Here is a 22,429-nt window from a genome sequence, read left to right as displayed (position 1 = left end):
ATACTGACCCCCAAGGAACGCCACTCATCACTGGTCCCCACTTTGACACCGAGCCATTGACTGCAACTCGAGTGCGACCATCCAGCCAAATCCTTATCCACCAAGTGGTCCATCTGTCAAATCAGTATCTCTCCAATTTAGAGACAAGGATGTCGTGCGGGACAGTGTCAAATGCTTTGCACAAGTCCAGGTAGATGACATTAGCTGCTCTTCCCTTATCCACCAACACTGTAACCCCGTTATAGAAGGCCACCAAATTTGCCATAGAAATGGAAATTTTTAAGGCTTAGGTATTTTAACTAATACCATACAATTAATTTTTATATGTAAATAGTCATAGTCACTTCAAATATACTTACTTGTACTTTTTATTAGCTATAGTACTTTTAGCAGATTGGACCAAGTATTGTTTTAAAATGTTATTCATAATGGATCATTTTGCAGACAAGCACAGGAGCTATTCACACATTAATTAAAATCCCATTCATACCTAGCCCTTTCACAAAAGTCAGCCATTTGAAGTGCTGTACCATTTCTCAAGTTCATTTGTTAAAAAGCCAATTAAGATGCAGCCATTCCTCACTGGAGTCACCAAGGAAAAAAGTAAAACCAATTCCAGAATCTGCTAATACTTTTCAAGGTACTGTGATAACCTACCATGAACTAGCAGTCAAAATACTTTTAATCTCAGTTTGACCTGTGTTTTAGATATATCCTCTTAAGTAGATGTTTGTTTTCTCGAACACAGTCAAATGTAGGGTGCAGTAAAGACTCCATGTTTACATCAAGCTGAAAACCGCTTCAGTGGGTTCCATACTTGCTACAGCTGCACTGAAGTCTTCCCCTCCAAAGCAAGAATTAGAGTGAAGTTTCTCTTTCATGATAGGCTGGCAATTTTTTTGTTAACTGAAGACACCAGATGCAAATGTTTACTGCTTTCCTATCAATCAAGAAATTGCAGTTGCTTTATGTGTGTCCCTTCCAACTTCAGCTGAACAAATCAAGGGTATGAGGATAAACCATTGCTCTGTCCTTACAGGTTAGCATGAAAAAAAAATTGCTAAAAAAATCAAGCTAAATTATAATCCTGTATTTTGTGCAATTTATGGATAGGTTTGCATTTGTATTATCGTGATTTTTTAAAAGTACTGTAAACCAAAATATTTCAAACACCCTGACAGTTCAAAATACTGACTATGTAGCCACTAATTGTTTGATACCAATTTGATGTTTCACTGAATTTTGAAATTTTTAGGCTAGTATATCCTTAACACTGAGATCACGACAACATTTTAGTTGCTATGCAAGATTGAAGGGTACTGAGGCACCCATCTGCCAACCTGACAGGGAGTCACGAGAGGTATGCTGCCTTCCAGGAGCCACGGTCTGAGACGTTGCTGAGAGAGTGCCACAACTCATCAGGAAAACAGACTGCTATCCACTATTACTATTTCATGTAGGCATGAACGACACTGAGAGCCATAACCTGGGTAAAATCAAGGAAGACTTTCGAGCCCTGGGGGAGCAAGTGAAAAACATTGGCGCCCAGGTGATCTTCTCTTCCATTTTGCCAGTTCGAGGGAAGGGAGCAGACAGAAACAGGCGCATAATGTATATCAACTCCTGGCTACGTGGCTGATGCTACCATGAGGGGTTTGGCTTTTATGACAATGGGGTGTTCTTCAATGACAACAACATGCTAGGGAGGGATGGAATCCATCTGACTAAAAGGGGTAAGGGAATCTTCAGCAGTAGGCTGGCTAACTTGGTGAGGCAGGCTTTAAACTGAAGGACTTGGGGAGTGGGATCTGCTGCGAAAACACTCACACCAGCACATCCAACGTGGGAGTAAGTCAGGCCAAACAGTGTGGTGATAAAGGTTCCTTAGCTGTCTCCCAAAAGGTGAAACAAAAGAGTAAACACCTCACGTGTATGTACACGAATGCATGCAGTCTAGGTAACAAACAGGAGGAACTGGAGCTCCGTCCCCACTCAGAAGGGTATGATATCACAGGAGTAACTGAAACACAGTGGGACAACTCCAATGACTGGGGGATCACAATGGAACGGTTACAGGCTCTTTCATAAAGACAGGCAAGGTAGAAGAGGTGGAGGAGTTGCACTCCACATTAAGGAACACCTTGAATGTATTGAAGTGAACTATGGTGATTGTGACTGCTCTATCGAATGCCTCTGGGTTAAAGTCAAAGGGGTCATCTCCAAGCAGGACCTCACAGGGGGCATCTGGTATCAACCTCCTAACCGCAATGGCAAAGCTGACAAAGCAATATTTGGGGCACTAAAGCAACCCTGGTCCTGATGGGTGACTTCAACTACCCAGACATCTTCTGGAAGAACAATACAGCAGCTCGTATGTCATCCACCAAGTTCCTGGAATGTATAGAGGGCTGTTTCCTGATACAAATGTTAGATGTGCCAACCAGGAAGGAGGCGCTGCTGGACTTGCTATTCACAAACCGAGAAAGCCTGCTTCGTAATATCTCGGTTAGTGATAGCCTTGGCTGCAGTGACCACAATATTGTGGAGATTGGGATCCTGCTGAGCGTGCTAAAGGTCACCTCTAAGACACGGGTTCTCAATTTTAGGAGAGCAAACTTCAATTCATTCAGGGATCAGTTGGGAGGGATTCGATGGGAAGCTTTCATGGATGACAAAGGAGCTAGTGAGTGCTGGGAGTTCTTCAAGAACTCTCTATTGGAAGCACAAAGCCAATTTATCCCCTACAAAGGAAAGGGAAGTAAGCAGAGCAAGAGGCCCCCTTGGCTCAACCATGACCTCCTGGGTCTACTCAAATCCAAAAGGGAAGCATAGCAGAGATGAAGAAGTGGAGGGTTATCCATCGAGAGCTACAGGGGCATTGACAGAGTGTGCAGAGATGCAGTTAGAAAAGCAAAAGCCCAACTCAAATTAAAACTGGCTGTAGACGTGAAAAATAACAAGAAAGGTTTCTTCAGACAAGTCAACCATAAGCAGAAAAAGAAGGAAAATGTAGGCCCACTGTTAAACGGAAAAGGAGAGTCAACCACCAATGATGCTGAAAAGGCAGAGGTCCTCAACACCTTCTTCACCTCTGTCTTTACCAACACTGTTGGGTCCCAGGCTTTGGGAAAGAAATTTCCTATTGATCCAAATACCAACCCACCATCAGTGAAGGAAGAGTTAGTATTTGAATTATTACAGGAACTTGACCCCCTACTAATCCATGGGCCCTGACGCCATCCACCTGACGGTGCTGAGAGAGCTGGCTGATGTCATCGCAAGGCCAATCTCTATAATCTTTGAAAAGTCATGGAGAATGGGGGATGTCCCAGAGGACTGGAGGAAGGCAAATGTTGCCCCTATCTACAAGAAAGGCTCGAGTGAGGATAACTATAGGCCCATCAGCCTTACTTCAATCCCTGGGAAAGTTATGGAACGAATCCTCCTGGGGGCCATCACAAGTCAACTGAAGCATGTGATTGGGAAAAGCCAACATGGCTTCACTAAAGGCAGATCGTGCTTGACAAACCTGGTGGCCTTCTGTGACAAAGTGACTTGCCTGGTTGACACGGAGCGGGCAGTGGACATTGTCTACCTGGACTTCTCCAAGGCCTTTGATACGGTCCCCCACAGCCTCCTCCTGAAGAAATTATTGTGTTATGGCCTAGACAAGTGGTCTGTGCAGTGGGTGGGGAACTGGCTGACAGGCTGCACCCAAAGGGGGGTGGTAAATAGCTCCTTTTCCAAGTGGCAACCTGTCACAAGTGGAGTCCCCCAGGGATCGATATTGGGCCCAATGTTATTCAACATCTTTATAAGTGATCTGGATAACGGCATCAAGTGTAGTCTGATGAATTTTGCGGATGACACCACGTTGAGTGGGGAAGTAGACACTCCAGAAGGGAGAGCTGCTCTGCAGGGAGATCTGGATAGGCTGGAAGAGTGGGCCAGCAAGAACCTTATGAAGTTCAACAAGGAGAAGTGTAAGGTCATGCACCTGGGAAAACATAATCCAGGAGTGCAGCACAGCCTGGGATCCACCTGGCTGGAGAGCAGCTCTGTGGAAAGGGACCTGGGGATCCTGGTGGACAGGAAGCTCAACATGAAGGAACAGTGTGCTGCTGCGGCCAAGAAGGCCAACAGGATACTGGGTTGCATCAAGAAGGGCAACACAAGCAGAAATAAAGAAGTCATTATCCCACTCCACTCAGCGCTTGTCAGGCCACACCTGGAGTACTGTGTACAGTTCTGGTCCCTGCTATACTAAAAGGATGTGGACAGGCTGGAAGGGGTGCAGAGAAGGGCCACCAAGATGATCAAAGGACTGGGAAGGCTGCCATATGAGGATAGGCTGGGAGAACTGGGTTTGTTCAGCCTTAAGAAAAGGAGGCTCAGAGGGGATCTCATCACCATCTACCAGTACTTAAGGGGCAGCTACAAACAAGATGGAGACTCCCTTTTTACACAGAGTCACATGGAGAGGACAAGAGGGAATGGACACAAGTTGCTCTTGGGGAGATTCCGATTGGACACCAGAGGAAAATTTTTCACATTGAGGACAGTCACCCATTGGAATAATCTCCCCAGGGAAGTGGTTGACTCGGCCACGTTGGACACCTTCAAGAGTCGTCTGGACAGGGTGCTGGGCCATCTTGTCTAGACTGCGCTCTTCCTAGAAAGGTTGGACTAGATGATCCCTGAGGTCCCTTCCAACCTGTGATTCTGTGATTCTATTGAAGTTAGATTGGTCAGAACAGCTGTAGTTATTTAGTGTGAATATCTTAGGAACAGCCAGTGAAATAAAGTGTTTAGATTCCTTAACAAAGCCTTAAGAACCAGGTCACTGAAAGAGCTGTTTAACCGATCACATCACATGCTCACCTTAATAGAAGAGAAACAGAATGGGGCAGTAAAAGAAACTTTTCATTCTACTAGTTCTAGACAGTAACTGGTGCCACAGGCAGCATGCTTTTAGAGACCCTGACTTAATAAACATAATTATCTTATGCTCATGATATATCAAGCTAAGACCTGGATTAGTTTCCCTGCAGGACAAACTCCATTAGAAATACTGACGCTTGTTCTTAATGTTCTGTAGTAAGAGGCAGAGTTTTAGAACCCACAACACACACACACATGCAAAAACTGCGTTCGTAAGTTAACCTTGCACTGCAGCAGCTTCTGAGTTAGCAGCAGCTTCCGAGTTAGCAGCATCTTCCGAGTTAGCAGCAGCTTCCAAATTAGCAGCATCTTCTGAGTTAGCAGCAGCTTCCAAATTAGCAGCAGCTTCCTGCTGTGCTTCCTCCACAGCAGGGGATGCCTCTGGAGCCGGTAAGTCATTTTCCCCTCCAGTTTCTGGGGATGCCCCAGCACTCTCATCCTGTGCTGCAGGTCCAGCAGCAGCTACTGCATCAGCCTCTTCCGTGGCTGTCTCTGCTTCAGCGACTGCAGCCATCTCTTCTTCATCACCTTTTAAGGATTTATTTAATACAATAAAGAGAGTAAAATGCATGCATGCAACACAAATTCACCAACTACTTCTTACCCTCACCCTCATTTAAATTTAAAATGGGAAACTACGCTTTGGGATCAGAATTTACTAAGTCAAGAAATCAGTAATTAATCCCCCCATATTGCCTAATGTAGTGCCAAAAAATATGTTTACAAGATAAGGAAACCATATTCTTAATTACCGAGTTTCATAACTGCTTCAGTGTAATACGAAAAGGAACTGTGGCTTAAAGCAAGTGAGTGCAAGAGATGAGAGCGCAGGGAAGGATCAAGAAGGACCAGAGCAAGTGTTGCTTCAAACCCTATAGGCTGAAAGGGCCAGTGATAACGCGCACATGGGCGACACAGGGAGCAGGATTCTTGTTCAGTTCGCACCCAGCAGTGGCATTACCACACTGGGAGCAAGACATTTGCCACCACACTGAGAAGGTCTGATGGAGTTTACTATCCCCCAGGTTCATAGCTTAGAAGCACTGCAGCCCAAGGTACGGCTTCAGTTTGCACAGGGCTATTTTCAAGGTGGCTGACTAGGCTGGCAATAGCTACAGTAATGGTGAGCCCAACAAGATACCAGTTTTCAGCTGGGTTTTGTGCTATCTCTTAGCTCTACGCTGCCACAGGTACTCTGCTATCCCTATTCACCCTGCTGTGGGTCAGGCTCTTTAGAATCTGAAAAACCCAGTGCTTCCCAATCATGCATTACTTCAAACTCAGCTGAGACAAGTCATTAAAAACTAACAGCACAAGGCAACAGAGATGCACAATCACCATGCAAACATGCGCTAACATCACGTTAACAAAAAAAAGTTATACACCGAGTGTTTGTTGCAGGTTTACCACTACAACCAACTCACCATGTGAAAAAAAAAACAGAACTGGAAATAAAGTTTGTAATACAGTGTGAACTAAGTGAGAATAGAAAGGAAAGATCTTAAAGAGACATAGTCAGAATTTATTTTAGTCTTTTGTATCTGATAAAAAACCAAATGGGTCAATTTTAATTTTTGGTTTTCTTAAGCTAGTGCAAGGCTATTTTTGTGTGTTCAGGTTTAAACACAAGATTGCTCAAAGCTTTATTATTATTTCAAAGCTGTTCAACGCTGTATTATGCAACCTGATCATGTCCCTTTAAGAGAATGCTAAATTTCAATACAACTAAATTGATTACACAAAGAACAGACTAACAGCCAAGCTCAGCATTCAGCACACTTTATTGGACAGTCAAATATAGAGGGCATTCATTCAGAACAGCCAGCTTCTCCATCTCAGAACTGCCTTCTACAAAGCAGGTTCAGTAATAAGCTCAATATGGTTCGGCCTTGCAAACATAGGTAGTTCTGTTAAAGTCTCACAAGTATGGAGTTTTACAATAGAAGGTATAAAGTCATCCCAAGGTAGGCTGCAAGGTATGCAATGGTGAACGACTGTCCTTTGTTTGTATTTAACTTCCTCGGGTTTGGAAAGAGATTTCCCTTGTATTTTAGTCTGGAAAGTGTAAAAGCAGGGCATAGATTAGAAAGATTGAATCAGCTTGCATCAAGTTAAAGAGAAAAGTCATTGCTAAAAAAGAAGGAAATCAGGAACAAGTTTAAAGGAGATACGTGTAAATGGAAGACAAAACTCAGTATTTGCTAAGTAAGTCAGCAGAATGTTCTGCAAGGCAAACGTCATTTTACAGTTCAAACGATGTCCCAGATTTCCTACCGCTACTTCAAGTCAGGCCTCTGCCAGGGGCTCTTTTTAATCCCTCCCTACATTTGAGAGTAGCTTTCAGTTAAGAAGAGCTACAGAAAATTTGCTATTAGATCTTTTTTCAAATGTCTAATATCATTAATTAAAATACCATTAAACATCATTTCAACCCACTAATAAACAAACAAGCCTAGAATAGTATTTGAGCATTTATTTTCTTTTGACAGCCTTGTTTGCTACATGTAGTGCTCTGAAATAGCCATTTTGGGTTTGGGCACATGGGGAGAATCTTCCTCATGACGAGAAACCACAAAAATCATGTGGATCAGGAGAGTCTCTCTGTGATCAGCTGGTCCCTAGTAGAGCTTCCAGCTAGAAAGTTCTTCTCTTACCATAGCACATGTAGCAAATATGCCATGAATGTGCTGCTTGGCAGACTGCTTCTCTGTCCACCACTTCATATTGCTACCAACGCTGTTTTATAGCTTATTTTAAGCTTGATTTTATGTGACCCTAAAAAATATTAGATTACTTTGATAACAGAATTCTCAATCGCTCCTATCAGCGATGCTTACTGTGAGGAAGTGTAAGGACTAACTGAATCTAAACGCATGGGGAAAGAAGCTGCAGTGGCACTTCTGGGAAAAGCAACACTATGGTAACACTGTGTGACAAGATACACACGAAAATATGACTATGCAGGGAACAAAGGGGAAGAAGAGGATTTCACAGGAAAAGTAAGAACAGAAACCTCTTTTGGGAGGACATGGTTGGGAAAGAAGGAGGATTTTAAAAGGAGCTGATTCAACAGTAGTTTTGCACTGTGAATTGGAATTAGCTACTCCAAAGTCCAATTGAAAACTCTGGGCTGAGCATTTATTCGGAATTCCAATATTGAAAACAAGTTTCATCTGTGTTCACTTGTACGGGCCTCAGAAATGTTTTGGACTTCTTACTGTCAGTAATAAGGAACGCAGCAATCGTCTGCCATTGGTTGTAACACTTATGTCAATTACTAAACAGCGTAAGGCATCAGACTATGGGATGTCTGGAGCGTGCCCAAAATCAGAATTAAGTAAGCTGCAGAGCACTGAGTACTCTTACCCCAGCCTCGGGCAACACAGCTATAGCCGTTAGTGGGTCACAGCACCACTGCTTCTGTGGGTATCCCACTCAAACAGTTTGGTAGACTAGGGTTAAAACTCAGTACCTTGCAGAAGTGAACCTTAAGAGAAAAGAGGGAGTATGCTGACATCATTTTGAGTGGCCTGGAAGGTTCGTTAAATGCTTGCATACCTACCGTGTTCTTCTGACTGTGTCAGTCAGAACGTAACAAGCATAACCCTCATTTCTTCTCTGAACAGCAGTGACTAGGTCACTAGGAGAAAATACCTACTGTGGTCCTGGGTAGATTTTATATTTCAGGGACAAGGGTTGCATTAAAATTGTGGCCAAATTCTCAGCATTTAAAGAATTAAGTTTAAAATCCATTATGCTTCCAGCTGCTTAAGAGAAAGGAAATTAAGGTGTTTTGCCATTTTAAATCTTAAAATCTGCAATTTTACAGCTTTAAGACTAAAGAATGTGTTTAGATGTGTGTGGAACTTTAAGACTAACAACTTCAAAAGAAATAATTTTCCAGGCAGACAACTCAAAGCATGTTCTTACATTGAAAACAAAACTTAAACTCAGCTTACTGTATTCTATTCTTTGTGTGCACACAAATATCTTAAATCAACTCTCTAGATGTCAGCATCAGAAAAAAAAGGGAACAGTTTCAAGTGACACGGCTTCATTAATTTATTCATTTTTTAAAATAATTAAATAAAAATATAAAGATCCTTAAGAAGTCATTTTTTCTAATTGCTTTTCCTAGCAAGGCCATGCTTGCCAAAGTTCTAGCTTTTATATTAATGCCACCATAACACTAATTGATGTAGACAGAGACGACATTCCATTACAAGTATTTGAACTAACACGGTCTAATTATTTAAGCATGAAGAGCTAAGTAAGGATTTGCCATACATTTAGGTGGTGTCTGCTTTTCACTTAATCCTAAATTAAAAAGGACAAAATCAAAGTTGTGGGACAAGAAATGTGTCCAATTTACAATATTTTTTTAAAATGTAGGTTTTTTTCCTATTGAACTGTGTTCCCTGATGGCACGTGGCCTGGAGCCAAACTGTTGACCGAGAAAAAGATATTATCTCCTTCCCCGTCAATGAACAGAAGAACAAAACTGATTTTGACAGCATTATGCATTTAGTCAAGTTTCATTAAGCTTCCAGTAAATCAAATGCAAATACCCAGTATACAATTAAGGGCTCACACATCAACCCTTTCCAGCCAACAAGACTCCTGCAGGTTAATCACAGGCCAGATTCACTGCCTAAATATTAAGTCCATTCCCAAAATTTGTGCAAAGTAGCTTTGTAATAGAAAACTGCACAACCACCTTTGTCTTTACTCCCACTCACAGAGCTCAGAAAAGGACTTGGACACGGTTAAGGCCTGATTAGACCACCTAGAAATCTGTTCCAGATCCTCATGTACCCCAGGGAACAAGAGAGAAGAGCTCAACTCACCCTTGCTTGACCAGGGTTTGTTTTTCCGTGCCTCAGCTCTCTCATGAAGAATATTTATATGTTCAATATAGTTGCTGCGGGATGAACTGACTATTCTGTAGGCCTGAAAGGAAATTATACCCAAAGTTATTGCTAGATCTCTACAAAGTTACCAAACAAAAAGAGGGGAAAGGGAGAGAAGGGTTTTTAAGCATTTTAAGCCAATGCTACTGCTCATCTTAAAAAGCATATCAAATTATGCTAAACAAGGTTAAAAAAAAATCTGTTTTGCTATACTAACATTTTATACATTTCATATTTCTCCATTGTTAGAAAACAAATACAATATACCATGCAGCTTTTGAAGTGCTGCGGTAGTTCAGGAATTGAACACAGTATTTTAAAAGTCAATCGGAGTCAGATTATATAAAAAAAAAAACAAAAAACAAAAAACAAAAAACCTATGGTAAAAAGGTGACAGCAAGAGAATTTATTATTCCTCCAGATATGCAATCATGCACATTTGATATTTTGAACAAGCAGAAGCTACTTACCATTCAAGAGGATTATTTTGTGGGAGAGTACTCTCTGGGATGTACTAGTCACTATCTCAAATCTGGGGTGGGTGAAAGGAAGCTATGAAATGGAGGCTTTAGGGACATGAAGCACAGAGCCTGATATATTTAGATGCAGGGAAGAGAATGATTGCCGAAACGCTTGACAGAAGCAGATGTTTACAAAACTTTAATGTGCTTTTTCTAAGTAAATAATATTCTTATCTATCTTTGTGCCCCAATTAATGAGGTTCATAATCTTCCCCTTGCGGTTTCAGACAGCTTACTTCACATCTGCCTTGCCCGCTTTGAGACATTCTTAATGTTTGTGGTTGACAAGAAGAGGCAAGGGGTTAGAGGTGGGTGCCTTACACCGTCTTTGGACACATCCATTTCACATAGTTTTAAATACATTTTCCACTAGGAATGACAATAGCACTAGATATCAAAGTAGCAATAAAACAAGCAAGCAATAGGCATTCAGTGTCACTAGTTCTCTTGAACTGATTTTTAAGTCAGACTGTATTTAGTTTTATGCTACGACATCCACTCTCTATTGACGGTTTGCATCTTGACCATATTCCTTAACCCAGAACACACCTTATACCACGGCAACTCGCAAAGCACAAACAGATCCATTCCCAAACACTTACGTAAACTAAACCACCAAAAGCAGCAACACCGGCAAGGAGATAGTAAATCATGCTCTCTCCAGAAGAGCCAGGAACACTTCCAGATGACATCTGGCGAAGAGGCGCTATAAAAACCATTATTGAAATTGATGTAAGATGCTACTAAAATACAATCACAAAATAGAATGACAGAATCTGAACTTCATATGGGAAAGGACAATTTAAAAAGCTGTAACAAAATGGAGAGGTACAGCATAGCGACGTTTAGTACAAGTGAGTAACACAGGATGTGGTCCCTAACTGAGTGACATCCATGGCTGAGCTCTTCCTAAGAGTACAATTTTCTGTGAACTACACTAAAAAATAAGCTAAAAAGTTCCTGCCTAAGGTACTTGAAAGAATTGATCTGTCTTGCTGCAGTCACAATCAGCAGAGGTAACAAATCATCTTCAGTTTAATAACAGATCATTTAAAAAAAAAAAAAACCTTTTCCTTTGAATTCATGTTCTTTAATTCTCAGACAGACTGCTGACATTTACACATTCATAACTTCAAGTATTGGCCAACAGGGCAGACAGGCAGGATTACACAATTTTATCCCTGATCGAGTATGCATTCACTGTAACAGCAGTGTTAGCCATTTATTTTTCTTCCCTGTTTCTGTAGCTTTGATGCTTGCTATGGGCTTGGATTTTTCCATGCATATCAAAAAGAGACCTGTGAAACCCACATATAATTCTGTTTGCCAACAAAGCTTTCAGCTGAATTTCGTGATTTCATCCCAGATGAGTAGCACAGATGAGAAACACTGCATTGAAAGGGCGCCCATTAAACCTAAAATGGGTCTGAGGTTGCAACCAGTAGCTGCAAAAATAGCCTCTATCTCAAAATATTGCCACCGTGTGCCAGATTATGTTTAGCATCATCTGTCTCGTGACACACTTTTCAGGCTCCTCTTCAATCGCCAGGCATCCTAATGGATCTTCTTACATTCACATATACGTTCCGTGGTGGTTTCTCATGAGTACCTTCTTCCGAAACGCCGGGCATTATAGGCGGGAGAGCGCTCGGCGAGCCTGCAACCCTCCCACGCGGACGCAAGGGTTTTTTTGATACCGGTTACACAACTCCTGATGCGCCAAAAGCCATGGCTGCAACACACCAGGCTGATTCACGCTCCCTCCCGGCAGGGACAGACAGACCGACCCATCCCTAAGGAAACCACTGCTTTGACTATCCACCCAAGGGGGGGGTTTTATCCCCTTATTTATTTTCTCTTGCGGGGTGGAGGCGAGGGGAGCGGCGGACCCCCGCGGCGCCGCACCTGCCCGCCGCCCAGCCCGCTGCCGCGGCCCCACGGAGCCGCTCCTCCTGCGGGCGGCCACCACCCGGCTCCCCGCAGGCGGGGGCTGCCCGCCGGGGCGCGTCGAGGGGCACCCATTGCCCGCCAGCGGCGGCGGGGGGCGATGACCGAGCGCCCGGAGCCGGCTCCCGCTCTCCCGGCCGCCCCCTCACGCCGCGGGGAGCCGCGGCCGAAGGCTGTAACGGACCGTCCCAACGGCCGCGCCGCGCGCCCGCCGCACCTGCGTGTCCGTGTGTCCGGCCCCCGCCCTCCCGCCGCCACAGCCCCCGGCCCACGACCTTCGCCTGTCACCCCCGCCCGCCCATCTGTCCCCTGTCGTCCCCATGACCTCTACCCGGCGGCGGGTCAAGCTCCCAGGTGGCCCCCGCGTACCGCGCTGCTTGAGGCGGCTCGCGGCGGAGGGAACCCTGCTCAGGCGAGAGGCCAGCGCCTGCGAGGCGGCCCGGCAGAGATACATGGCGGCGGGAGCCGAGCCGAGCCGAGCGGACAGGACGAGCTACCGGACAGGACGAGCTACCGGACAGGACGAGCTACCGGACAGGACGAGCTACCGGACAGGACGAGCTACCGGACAGGACGAGCTACCGGACAGGACGAGCTACCGGACAGGACGAGCTACCGGACAGCGGCCGCGGCGGCAGACGACACCGATCCCCCCGCCCCTCTCCCCGGAGGGGCGGGGACACGGCGGGGAGGGCGTGGCCGACGCCAGCCCCGCCCCCGGGCCGCGTGACCCGCGCACCTGTGCGCGCTCCCGCCCTCCCGGCTGGGCCGGCGGTGTTCCAGTGCGGGGGCGGCGGGGCCAGGCCGGGGCCCTAGGCCTGCGCTGCGGGTGCACCCGCGGGGCTCGGGGCCGCGCATCGCCGCTGGAGCATCGGCTGGGAAGCCAACGGCTGGCACTCGGCCAGGGCAGGAGCTGCTGCTGCCCCCAGAGCACGAGGAAACACACCAGGGGGTGCACTGATCAAGACAGCAAGGAACCTATCACTGCTTTACCAAACCAGAAACTTCTTGCAGAGTGCTCTTTTGCCAACAATTCCTGGAAAGAAATCTGGAGAAATTAACTGAATTCACAGCAAAGGGCACACAAACACTAGGACTTCCAACAGCAAGATGCTTGGGTAGGTAGATCACTGCTGTGGGATCCTGTTAGCTGTTAAAGTCATGGCACCCCAGGGGCAGAGCCACACAGCTGTCCTCCTGCCTGCATGGTTAGATGCTGCCCCCCACTACCTGTCCCTCCTCCATAAATAGCTTTGGTGGTCCCTCAGTGATTATTTAACACCATATTCTGCCAATTGTCGTTACCACATCTTTCTGTCCTTTGACTGACCTTGATGCATGAATGTGAAGACATAAGCCTTGAGGCAGCAGCACTCACATCGGAGACTGACGCTAGCTGCGCAGTCTCATTGGTGAGGTTGCAGGCACCTTTCTGGCAGCGAGCAATCCAAAAAGGCAGGCAGGGGAAAGCCAGCCTCCTCTTCCCGACAAGCGCAGGAGCCCAGGGTAAGGCACCACACACACTCCCCCTCTACCACCCCACAAAAACAGCAGAGGACAGGCACTACCCCCTCAGCTGCCAGCTACTGCATTCTCAAGGCCTAGATCCCTGGAGAATAGCAGGGTACAGCTCCACTAGACAAGCCTCAGATAGCTGCAAGACAGAAAAGAAGCTGTGCCCGACAGGACCTACGCAATAGTCACTGAGGAAGGGACAGACTGATGAGCTGCAGGTCAGTTAAACAGTCTCCAAGACTGAACTTTCATCCTTGCTTTCTGAAAACACAGAAGGCATTTCAACTTTGTGTGCAGTAGCAAAAGCAAAGCAAACTTCCAGGCAAGGAAAAATAATAAGGACCCACACAGAATGTAAAGGTTGGCCACGTCTGATTTTTGTTGTCTCAAACAAAGCTTCATTTCTGTTCTGGGGGGGAAGGGGGAAAAACCCAAATTAATCCAGACCACAAAGGACTGAAGAACAGCAACACTTGGGGAACTAGATCACGCTTGCAAACAGATGTGTAACTTTAATTATGGCATCTCTAAGTCATTAGGTCAAACTTTGAAAGTCTACCTGGTCAAGACTGAGATTGAAGCTGCTGCTTTGATGTGTGAAGTAGAAAATGCCCACTTCGGCATCTGTACAGCTTAGTTTTACTAGGTTTCCCATAAACCCCATTCTTATGTTTGCTTCTAACTTATTTTATGAATTTAGCAACGAAAATGATGGCAGGGCAAGAGTACGCTTAACTTCTGGAATATTTGCTGAACGTTTTCTGATGTCTAATTTTATAATACACCTCCCAAAACAAGAGAGTTGTGAAAAATAACACTGATAAACTACAGAACAGAAACGCCACATAAAACACCTTCAAGACCAGAAGAATGAAATATAAACAGCTAAAGTCTTCATAAGTTTCTTCCAGACTTTATAATTCATTTCATAATTCTGCACGTGAAATATATGAACATATAGCTACTTAGATACTTCGTACTTCTGCTGCGCTCCTTTATTTGTAGATCAACTGGTGATCATGTCACTTCTTCCCAAGTATATAGTCAACCTAAGAAAGAGGGGAAAAAAGTCTCAGCAACAAGGATAATAGATACAATTAATACAATTAGAAACGTCTCACAACATACTGTGTTTTTAGCTCGCGAGGAATATTTATAGGAAAAATAATCACGGCAGTACAAGTTTTTCTAAACCTAGTTTAAGCAACTCTTTCACACGGCACACTAATTGCTCTGAGGCCATAATCCCCAACAGGATTCTTAGCTGGCAGAAACACAATTGTGCCTTTTACATTGAAAAGGAGAACAACCACATATGACTTGCACTATAATGCAAGTCTACGGGCATTGACTTTAAATCATTCTTTACAACATACAAGTGAATCTGAGAAAAATGTTTCCCACTGTAAACCTGTTAAAATAAGAGAGAAGCAAAGACGAGCTATTTTTAGTGACCTTGATCTCTTTGCTACTAAAGCACTCGTAAGGTGTTCTCTTTGCAACCTAAATTTATTATAGGCAGCGTAAGAGATGTGTTATTTTCCAAAAGTTTGCATGTCCAAGACAGAAAGCCGGCAGTGAATATGGACACAAATCAATATATAAAAATATAAATCAGACACCTTCTCACTTTAAAACTGGGAATGACTTAGAATAGCAAAAGCTAAGACATAAAGTATAAAAGAAAATAATAAGGGAAGAAAATAAGTCAGTCCCACAGCTTGATTGCTAACAGAAGTCAAATATCTGCAGAATTTGTGTTCAGCCAAAAGCATCCGTATGTACATACTTACTATGAACAACCCGTACACTTATGTTGTGCCTCTTTTTTTCTTCTTTCATATTCCATTACATCTTCATTATGCTGCTTGAAAAGCTATAAAACAGCAGTATGTGATAAACAGCCATACAAGGCCCAGCCGGAACCAGAGAACAGAAAGATTTATACAGAATATAGAATTCCCATTATCAGCATACAAACCGATACATAACCGGGATAGAGTAAATTATCTGTAAATTATCAATTGTCCAGCAAGGCTTTTTTTTCCCCCCTCACATCTCTCATGTATTTTCTGCTGGCTGATTGAGGGGGGCAGAGGTTCCTACTGTCAAACAATCCACCTCCACCCCAAAACGAGGGAAAACTCCAAAGGGAATCCACCCCACCCTGAAAAGTGTTGTCATCATGGGGCGTGCTGCTTATCCTGCATATTTCCTCCTGAGAGCTACTACACCCTACTTGCTTTATCAACATTGAGCCTGAGAGTTCTCTGAAACAGGGAACACCTTACACCTGCATTTTGCTCAGGAAAAAGGGGCCTTAGTTACCTACGGTTAAAAAATTAGAAGACAAGATATTAGTAGTCTGATAAACACAACATTATTTGGGCACATCCCTAGGTCTTTTTCTTTGTTTAAAAAAAGAGCCACTGGGGAAAATAACATTAAAGCCTTAAACCAACAGGCTTGAAGAATTAATTCTTCTGTGGTGTGTTGCAAGTTTGCAACAGAGAGATTAGTAAGTTGTGTTTTTATTCATAAAAACGAACAACATAAATTTGGGAAAACATAACTAATCAACACATCATGCTTCCATCTTGACACCACCCGTTAACCCCATCAACTAAGAAGGCTGTAGTCATGGTTTGAGACTAGTCAAGCTCAACAAAACCAATCAAAAACACTTACAAGAGCCCACAAGGCAGCAGAGGTGCTAAAAGCCAAGCCAACTCCAAACCAGTTCGGTTGGTCATAATTACGTCTTTTTGCAACAAACGCAGAACGAGTAAAAGCTAAAAAGGCAGAAGATTACATACATGTTAGCGTTTCACAGGTTTTAGACTACCAAGTCAGTTACTGACACTTGTACAATCAGGGGAAAAAACCCCAAACAAACTGCAGTTTAGAAAAAAAACCAAGCACATCCAGTTATCGTGTATAAACGGATGTACTGTGGCGTGTATCCCCTGACGTGAGGGAGAGGAGCGGGCACTGCCAGAAGCCCCGAGCAGGGCCTTTTCTCCCTTTTCTTTGGTCTGCACCTTGGGTCTTGCTCCTGCCTCCGCCGCCTCTTGCCATCCCCCTCTGGAAGGCTCCTGTCCCCGGGCCTTCCTGAGGGGTGACGGCGGGTCCCCCCAGCCTGGAAGCAGCACCAGCTTAATACAGAAAAAAAATCAACAATATCTAACTGGCTTGTATTAAGCACATAAAAAGAGGCAAATCGACACCGCAGTTGCTGTAGTCCGAGCCAAGAGGGGAGGAGCGCTCCAACCAACGGGCAGGAGGCCGCCCCCCGCCAGCAGCCGAGATCCCAGGGCGGCAGGGCACAGGCTCCCGCTCGCCTGCACTGGAGCAAGATCGCCGCCACACCGAGTCCCGGCGATGTGGGCCCCACTCCGACCCCACTCTGCTGCTGCTGCTGCTACCACCGCCGCCGCCGCTCACCGAGGCTCGGCCCTCCCGCCACCAGCCGCACGCCCTTCACCGCCCTCAGCGCCGCCGCCGCCGCCATCTTGTCGGCTCGGGCCGGCACCGCCCACCGCGATAGGGCGGCACCGCCCCTCCCTGTACCCGCCCCGCCCCGGCAAGGCACGCACACGCCCGGCGGGGGCGAGGGCGGGCCCGGCGCGGGGTCGCGGCGCATGCGCGGTGTCGGCCGTGACCCGGCTGGGGAAGCCCTTCGTGGTGGCCATTTTGGCGGCGCCTCTCTCCGGCCTGCTCAGTTACCACGTGAGCCGCCGCCCGGGGCTCGGCGCGGCTCGGCGCGGGGCGGCCCGGCGCGCAGACGGCGGCCGTGGGGGGCCGGGACGGCGGCCGGCAGGAGCGTAGCGGTGTGAGGGACGGGAGGACGGGCGGGGGGGGTGGGGAGGTGAGGCGAGGCGGTGGTAGGAGCAACAACAGCCAGACTCCGGCGGGGAGGCTCCCGGTAGCGGCGACCGAGCAGCGGGGACGGGACGCAGCCCGCCCGCACACCCGCCCCCCCCCCCTACTCGGAGCCCTTCGGCGGCGCCGGAGCCAGCGGCGGGGAGGATGCCGTCGGTCAGCCTGCCTCCCAAGGAGAACGCGCTCTTCAAGCGCATTCTGGTGAGTGGCGGGGCGGGAGGCCCGGGATCGGGGCCGGCGGGGCGGGAGCGGGGATATGTGTGTGTCGGCGGCCCCTGCCCTGGCTCATCCCCCGGCGCTGGTGGCGAGCAGAGCCCCGGCGCCATCGCCCCGGCCCTGGCGGCGCGCCGGCCGCCGGCTCCTTCCTGCCGGGGCAGGCCGGGCGGAGGGGCGCCTGTCACCGGCGGCCCGCGGAGGGGCGTCGGTAGCGGTAACCCTGCCTGTCCGCCCGCCCGCCTCCGCCGGTGCCCGCCGCCGGGCAGAGCCGCGGGGCCACGGCCGGGCCCGAGGGGCTGCGCCCAGCCCCGGCGAGGCTCCCTGGAAATCCCACCGTAGTCGCAGGTTCGCCCGCTCGCCCTCCCCAGCCCCTCTGCTGACCCGCCCTCACTCCCCTTTCTCTTTTTCTTTTTTTTTTTTTTTTTTTTTCCCTGAAAACTCAGATCTTTGCCGTAGAGAGCAGCCAGATTTGTTGGTCGGTGGGGAAGATGGCTTTCAAAGGAGGAAGTGGAGAAGGACGAAGGTTTTGAAGTCTTTCCGAAGTTTAACTTAGAGCTAACTCTCTTGTTAAAGTTTGATGGTCGGGTTTTTTTGGCGGCAGCCGGCACACAGAAGAAAGAAACTGCGGTGGAATTTAGGCGATAAACCTGGTTTTTATAATGAGATTAAGATCATGTACAGTCCAAATACTGCCGAAGTGTATGCGGTTCACTTCCATCTTAAGGAACTTGTACTGGGTTTGATGTGGTGTTGCAGGAACCTTCTGTTTCTAAGGACTTGGGGTGAATTGAAAATGACAGAAATATGTTAATGAGCAGCTCCAGTGGATTTATTTAGGCGATTCTGTACTCTGGGTCAAGCACTCTATTGTTTTCTCTCAAAAAAGTCACTTTTTTCTAAAAACCTTATGTCTTCTTTCAGAGAGGCTTAGGCTACTATACTGGATCCCTCCAGAGATCAAGCAAGATGAATACTGTAGTCTTCTTGGAGTCACACCACTCTTATGGTTCTGTAAATTTCTGCCGCATGAGGCAGGGGGGATGTGTGTACTCTTCCATCGCTTCTTTTTTCAAAACATTTTGTGAAAATGAAATAAATCTGTGGAACTGGAAATCCCTATGTACAGGCATCTCATCATGAGACACGCAGCTTCAGTTAGGGTTAAAAAGTAGATACAGTGAACTGTAAAGCTTATTTCTACTTGGAAAAATTCAGTCCTGCTTGGGAGTTGGTAGGGCCTTGTTCTCAGTGTGTAATTTTTAATGTATTATGAGCTGGGAAAGTAGCAGCCTTGTTGCATGTTCACCTGTCTTCCTTTGCATTGAGGATGGCTCGTGTGGTTACAAGACAAACTGAATCGAGGAGCCTGTCTGTGTTTAAAACTTACTCGTTTGGGGTTTTTGTGGTTTGGTTGTTTTTTTTCTTTTTTTTTTTCCTGGGCTTGGCGCATGGCTGGCTGAGTATTTGTGTGGAGGGCGGGAACAAGGGAAGAATAAGAGTTTCTTTGGAGAAAATGCTGTCTCAGCACATGTGAATTGAATAAAGCTTCACAGTTTGGTTCAGGTCTGAAAAAAAGAAAGGTGTGCTCCAGTCCAAGCAGATTTCTGTAGACTGAAGCAGTTTTAATTTTGTCCTTTTTTAACTGAAAATCTGTAATAGAAATACAAGAGTTTCAGGTACTGGGTAGGCTAAAGGGTATTTTGGCATTTTGATGTCTTCCAGTCTCTTGCAGGTATGAGCCTGTGACATGTAGTCCAGTGTTAAGACTGCCTGCCGTGTGATTAGTTGTCTTTGTAACACATGGTGAATAGAAAAAGCTTGAAGTTGTTTTTTATCACACTGAAAATTTGGCTAATGAGCTACTTGTCTTCCTTGTTATGGGTAATGACCCTACTTTGTGAAGTTTTGATTACATGTTTGACTTGATGAAGTGAGATGTCTTTTAGAAAGTCCCATTTATCAATGCAAGTCCAAAGAAACATTACTTCCCTACTCCCGTGTCTTCATTCCACCTCCCTCTTCCTGCAGCCTCTCCTCAGTCTACGCCTTCTTTTCAGAAGACTGTAACCCTTCATTATGCTGTGTCGTCTGCCGCCTCTTCCTTTGGCCCAAGGGTGGCTGAATAGCAGGTCACTGGAACAGGCTCCCCAGGGAAGCGGGCGCTGCACCAAACCTGTCAGAGTTCAAGGAGCGTCTGGACGATGCTCTTAGTCATATGGTTTAGTTCTGGGTAGTCCTGTGAGGAGCAGGGAGTGGGACTTGAGGAGCAGGGAGTTGGACTCGATGATCCATATGGGTCCCTTCCAACTTGAGATATTCTATGGGTCTAAGAGGAGCCAGGGTCTGCCTGGGCCGCTGGCTTCCCAGCGGGACCTCTGAGCCCCTGGCCAGGTAACAGGTGGTCAGATTGTCTGGCCTTGGGTGGGCACGTGCTGTCTCCTGGCCCTGGCAGACCACCGAGTTGGCCTGTTGAGCGTGCCTGGATGAGACTCTTTCCAGCAGATGGTTTGAGAACCAGCCCAAGTGGTACTGAAAGGATACATTACCCTTCAAATAAATCATTACTGGTACACAGGCTGTTCACAGAAATACTAAATCATTCACATTCTGATTTTCGTGGAAGTAGTAAACACAGGAGTTACGTAGGTAACAGCCTTGTATTTTTGTAAGAGAAGCATAAAATGAAAACAAGCAAATGGATTTTGTGTGTGTTTTAAGTTCCTGAGGCGTCAGTTCTTTGGCATTTTTAAGAGGTATGCCTGTAACGCAAACAGTAGGTGTTAAGGTCTTACAAAAACTACACTGAGCTGCCCTGCTTTCCATAGTGAAACGTAATAATTAGCTTCCAGAGTTTGGGGTTCTTTTGTTTGTTCAGTAGTAAACATCTTACATGATCAGTAAACTACTTATGCATATGGGTTTGCTTGCAAGCCAGCATTTCCACTTACCTGACAAATTCTGAGTTGGGAAGCGTGTGCACTTTGCCTTTGTGTGTTGCAACACACTAACTAGACAAACCTCTTCTAGTCACTTTACAGGTATGTGGAGGTTCTAACAGAAACATTTTTCCATTTGAAAGGCATTTTACAGTTTAATGTCCCTGTAGTACAAAGGGAAAGGAATCTGCATGATTAGCTTGAATAAAAAAACACCCACAGGATTATTGGTCACCGTTCTGCTTAAACTTGCACTTCCATTAGGAAAAAAGTTTCTAGCTCATATTGTTCTTATAGTTTTAACTATTTGCTCTTAAGCCTGCAGGTAGATATTCCTGTTGTTCTGCTCAAAGGTTCTGTGGAATTTAAAAGAAAAATGGATCTCCACAGTTTTCTCTTTTTGTTTTTGATCCTCTTGAACACTGAAAATTAATTGAGTCCATATCAGTCTTTTGGGCGCACATAATCACCAAGCAGCCCAGAGATTATTTGAGAAGAATTCAGGTAGAGGCAGAGGAAGGGGTAGAATAGTGAACACAGGAGTTGAAGGAATGGAGAAGTTGACCTTTTGGTACCCAGAAGGCTGGATGTACTATGAAGTAATGGAAAAAGCAGTTTACTGCATTTTTGTCCCCCCTCTTACTAGCAAATGTAAAACTAGTAGTTGTAGGGAGTAGGATTGACTGATTTTGTTTGGGGTTTATTTTAAAGTGGGGTTTATTTTTTTTTTAAGTGTAACTGATGAACGTTCCTGGCATTTTGCCATATTACTCTATTATTCAGCCACTGTATCTGGTCAGGTAAAATTCACCAAATATGTTCAGTTTTATTTCACAAATCCCAAAGACAATATTCAACTAACTTTTGCTTGGATGTAGAAGTTAAATATATTGAAAATGTATTGAAGAAATATTAAATACAAAGCTATTAGAGGTGCCATGTATTATGTGGAGGCATTTTTCGGTTCCTTTAAGCAGCAGAGGATAAAGTTCTTGGAGTCATGAAGTTCTGGCAGAGTAGGACAGTGCGAATACTTCTCACTGTAGTTAGTGGTCTCAGTCTCTAGATGAATAGGGTTTGAGCAGGGAGGAAAAAGTCCAGGTATTCAAGAAGTGAAACATCATTGTATTTCATGATGCAAACAAACAATTCAAGTGAAGAACTAAGTTTGTTCAGGACTTGTTTAAATAGTTCTGCTGATTTATTACTCTAGCACATACTCTAGAAGTAGCATACTGAAGAAGCAAGATGCCATGCTGGTCTGGGCTTGTGTATGTTACGTTGTATGCGGACCAGAGTTTCTCAGTTTGTTCAGGACTACTGATTATTTGTGGTCTTTGTGATGTTCAGAGAGCCATACAGCTTCCATCTCTGCATCAGTTACCTGATGTGCTAGGCAGGCTTGACGAGGCATAGCCAGAACCTATGTACTCCAGTGGGACATTACAATAACCAAGGTGTCTGTTGCAAGGGTTGGGGACTGAATTTCACCTTTAGTTCATCATTTCTATGGTAATGCTGCTGTGCTTGAGCGTATTTGTCTTTGAGCTCATCTTCCTTT

At 45.6% G+C, this 22,429-nt stretch overlaps 3 protein-coding genes across 5 annotated transcripts in view; 1 reads left to right on the top strand and 2 right to left on the bottom strand.

The window, feature by feature from the left end:
* Window positions 1-352: 352 nt before the first annotated feature.
* MGARP (mitochondria localized glutamic acid rich protein) lies at window positions 353-12,995 on the bottom strand. Of its 2 annotated transcripts, none has more exons than XM_075090562.1 (5): window positions 12,929-12,984; window positions 12,689-12,846; window positions 10,975-11,078; window positions 9,789-9,891; window positions 353-5,469 (listed from the first exon to the last, which is right to left on the bottom strand). In XM_075090562.1, exons 2-5 carry the CDS (start codon window positions 12,771-12,773, stop codon window positions 5,159-5,161), a joined length of 603 nt encoding a protein of 200 aa, XP_074946663.1. In that variant the 5' UTR covers window positions 12,774-12,846; window positions 12,929-12,984; the 3' UTR covers window positions 353-5,158. The 2 variants fall into 2 exon arrangements, with proteins under 2 accessions (XP_074946663.1, XP_074946662.1); XM_075090561.1 differs by having other exon boundaries at window positions 5,026-5,469; window positions 12,689-12,823; window positions 12,943-12,995.
* A 2,631-nt stretch (window positions 12,996-15,626) lies between these two features.
* NDUFC1 (NADH:ubiquinone oxidoreductase subunit C1) lies at window positions 15,627-17,492 on the bottom strand. Its single transcript, XM_075090563.1, has 3 exons — window positions 17,279-17,492; window positions 16,523-16,626; window positions 15,627-15,710 (listed from the first exon to the last, which is right to left on the bottom strand). The coding sequence occupies exons 1-3, from the start codon at window positions 17,475-17,477 to the stop codon at window positions 15,627-15,629; spliced, it is 387 nt and encodes a 128-aa protein (XP_074946664.1). The 5' UTR covers window positions 17,478-17,492.
* Window positions 17,493-17,704: 212 nt separating this feature from the next.
* Window positions 17,705-22,429, top strand: part of NAA15 (N-alpha-acetyltransferase 15, NatA auxiliary subunit) — a 40,036-nt gene continuing 35,311 nt past the window's right edge. The window contains exon 1 of one of the 2 annotated variants that reach the window (XM_075090559.1): window positions 17,705-17,917. In XM_075090559.1, the coding sequence (XP_074946660.1) occupies window positions 17,864-17,917 (54 nt within the window). In that variant the 5' untranslated portion in view covers window positions 17,705-17,863. The remainder of the gene's footprint in view (window positions 17,918-22,429) is intronic. The other variant, XM_075090558.1, reaches the window with a different exon arrangement.

Source organism: Phalacrocorax aristotelis, chromosome 4 (assembly GCF_949628215.1).
Source record: "Phalacrocorax aristotelis chromosome 4, bGulAri2.1, whole genome shotgun sequence".
Lineage (NCBI taxonomy): Eukaryota > Metazoa > Chordata > Aves > Suliformes > Phalacrocoracidae > Phalacrocorax > Phalacrocorax aristotelis.
This window is presented reverse-complemented; position numbering and strand designations above follow the sequence as displayed.

What these genes read in the sequence shown, in the direction of transcription:
- MGARP (XM_075090561.1), bottom strand. Translation starts at nt 12,773, where the DNA reads ATGTATCTCTGCCGGGCCGCCTCGCAGGCGCTGGCCTCTCGCCTGAGC. An exon ending in GAGCCGCCTCAAGCAGCGCG is followed by an intron (nt 11,079 to 12,688) that starts GTACGCGGGGGC and finishes TGGTTTTTATAG; the next exon opens with CGCCTCTTCGCCAGATGTCA. An exon ending in CAAACCCTGGTCAAGCAAGG is followed by an intron (nt 5,470 to 9,788) that starts GTGAGTTGAGCT and finishes AATCCTTAAAAG; the next exon opens with GTGATGAAGAAGAGATGGCT.
- NDUFC1 (XM_075090563.1), bottom strand. Translation starts at nt 17,477, where the DNA reads ATGCGCCGCGACCCCGCGCCGGGCCCGCCCTCGCCCCCGCCGGGCGTG. An exon ending in GGCGGGAGGGCCGAGCCTCG is followed by an intron (nt 16,627 to 17,278) that starts GTGAGCGGCGGC and finishes CTGCCTTTTTAG; the next exon opens with CTTTTACTCGTTCTGCGTTT. An exon ending in CTGCTGCCTTGTGGGCTCTT is followed by an intron (nt 15,711 to 16,522) that starts GTAAGTGTTTTT and finishes GCTGTTTTATAG; the next exon opens with CTTTTCAAGCAGCATAATGA.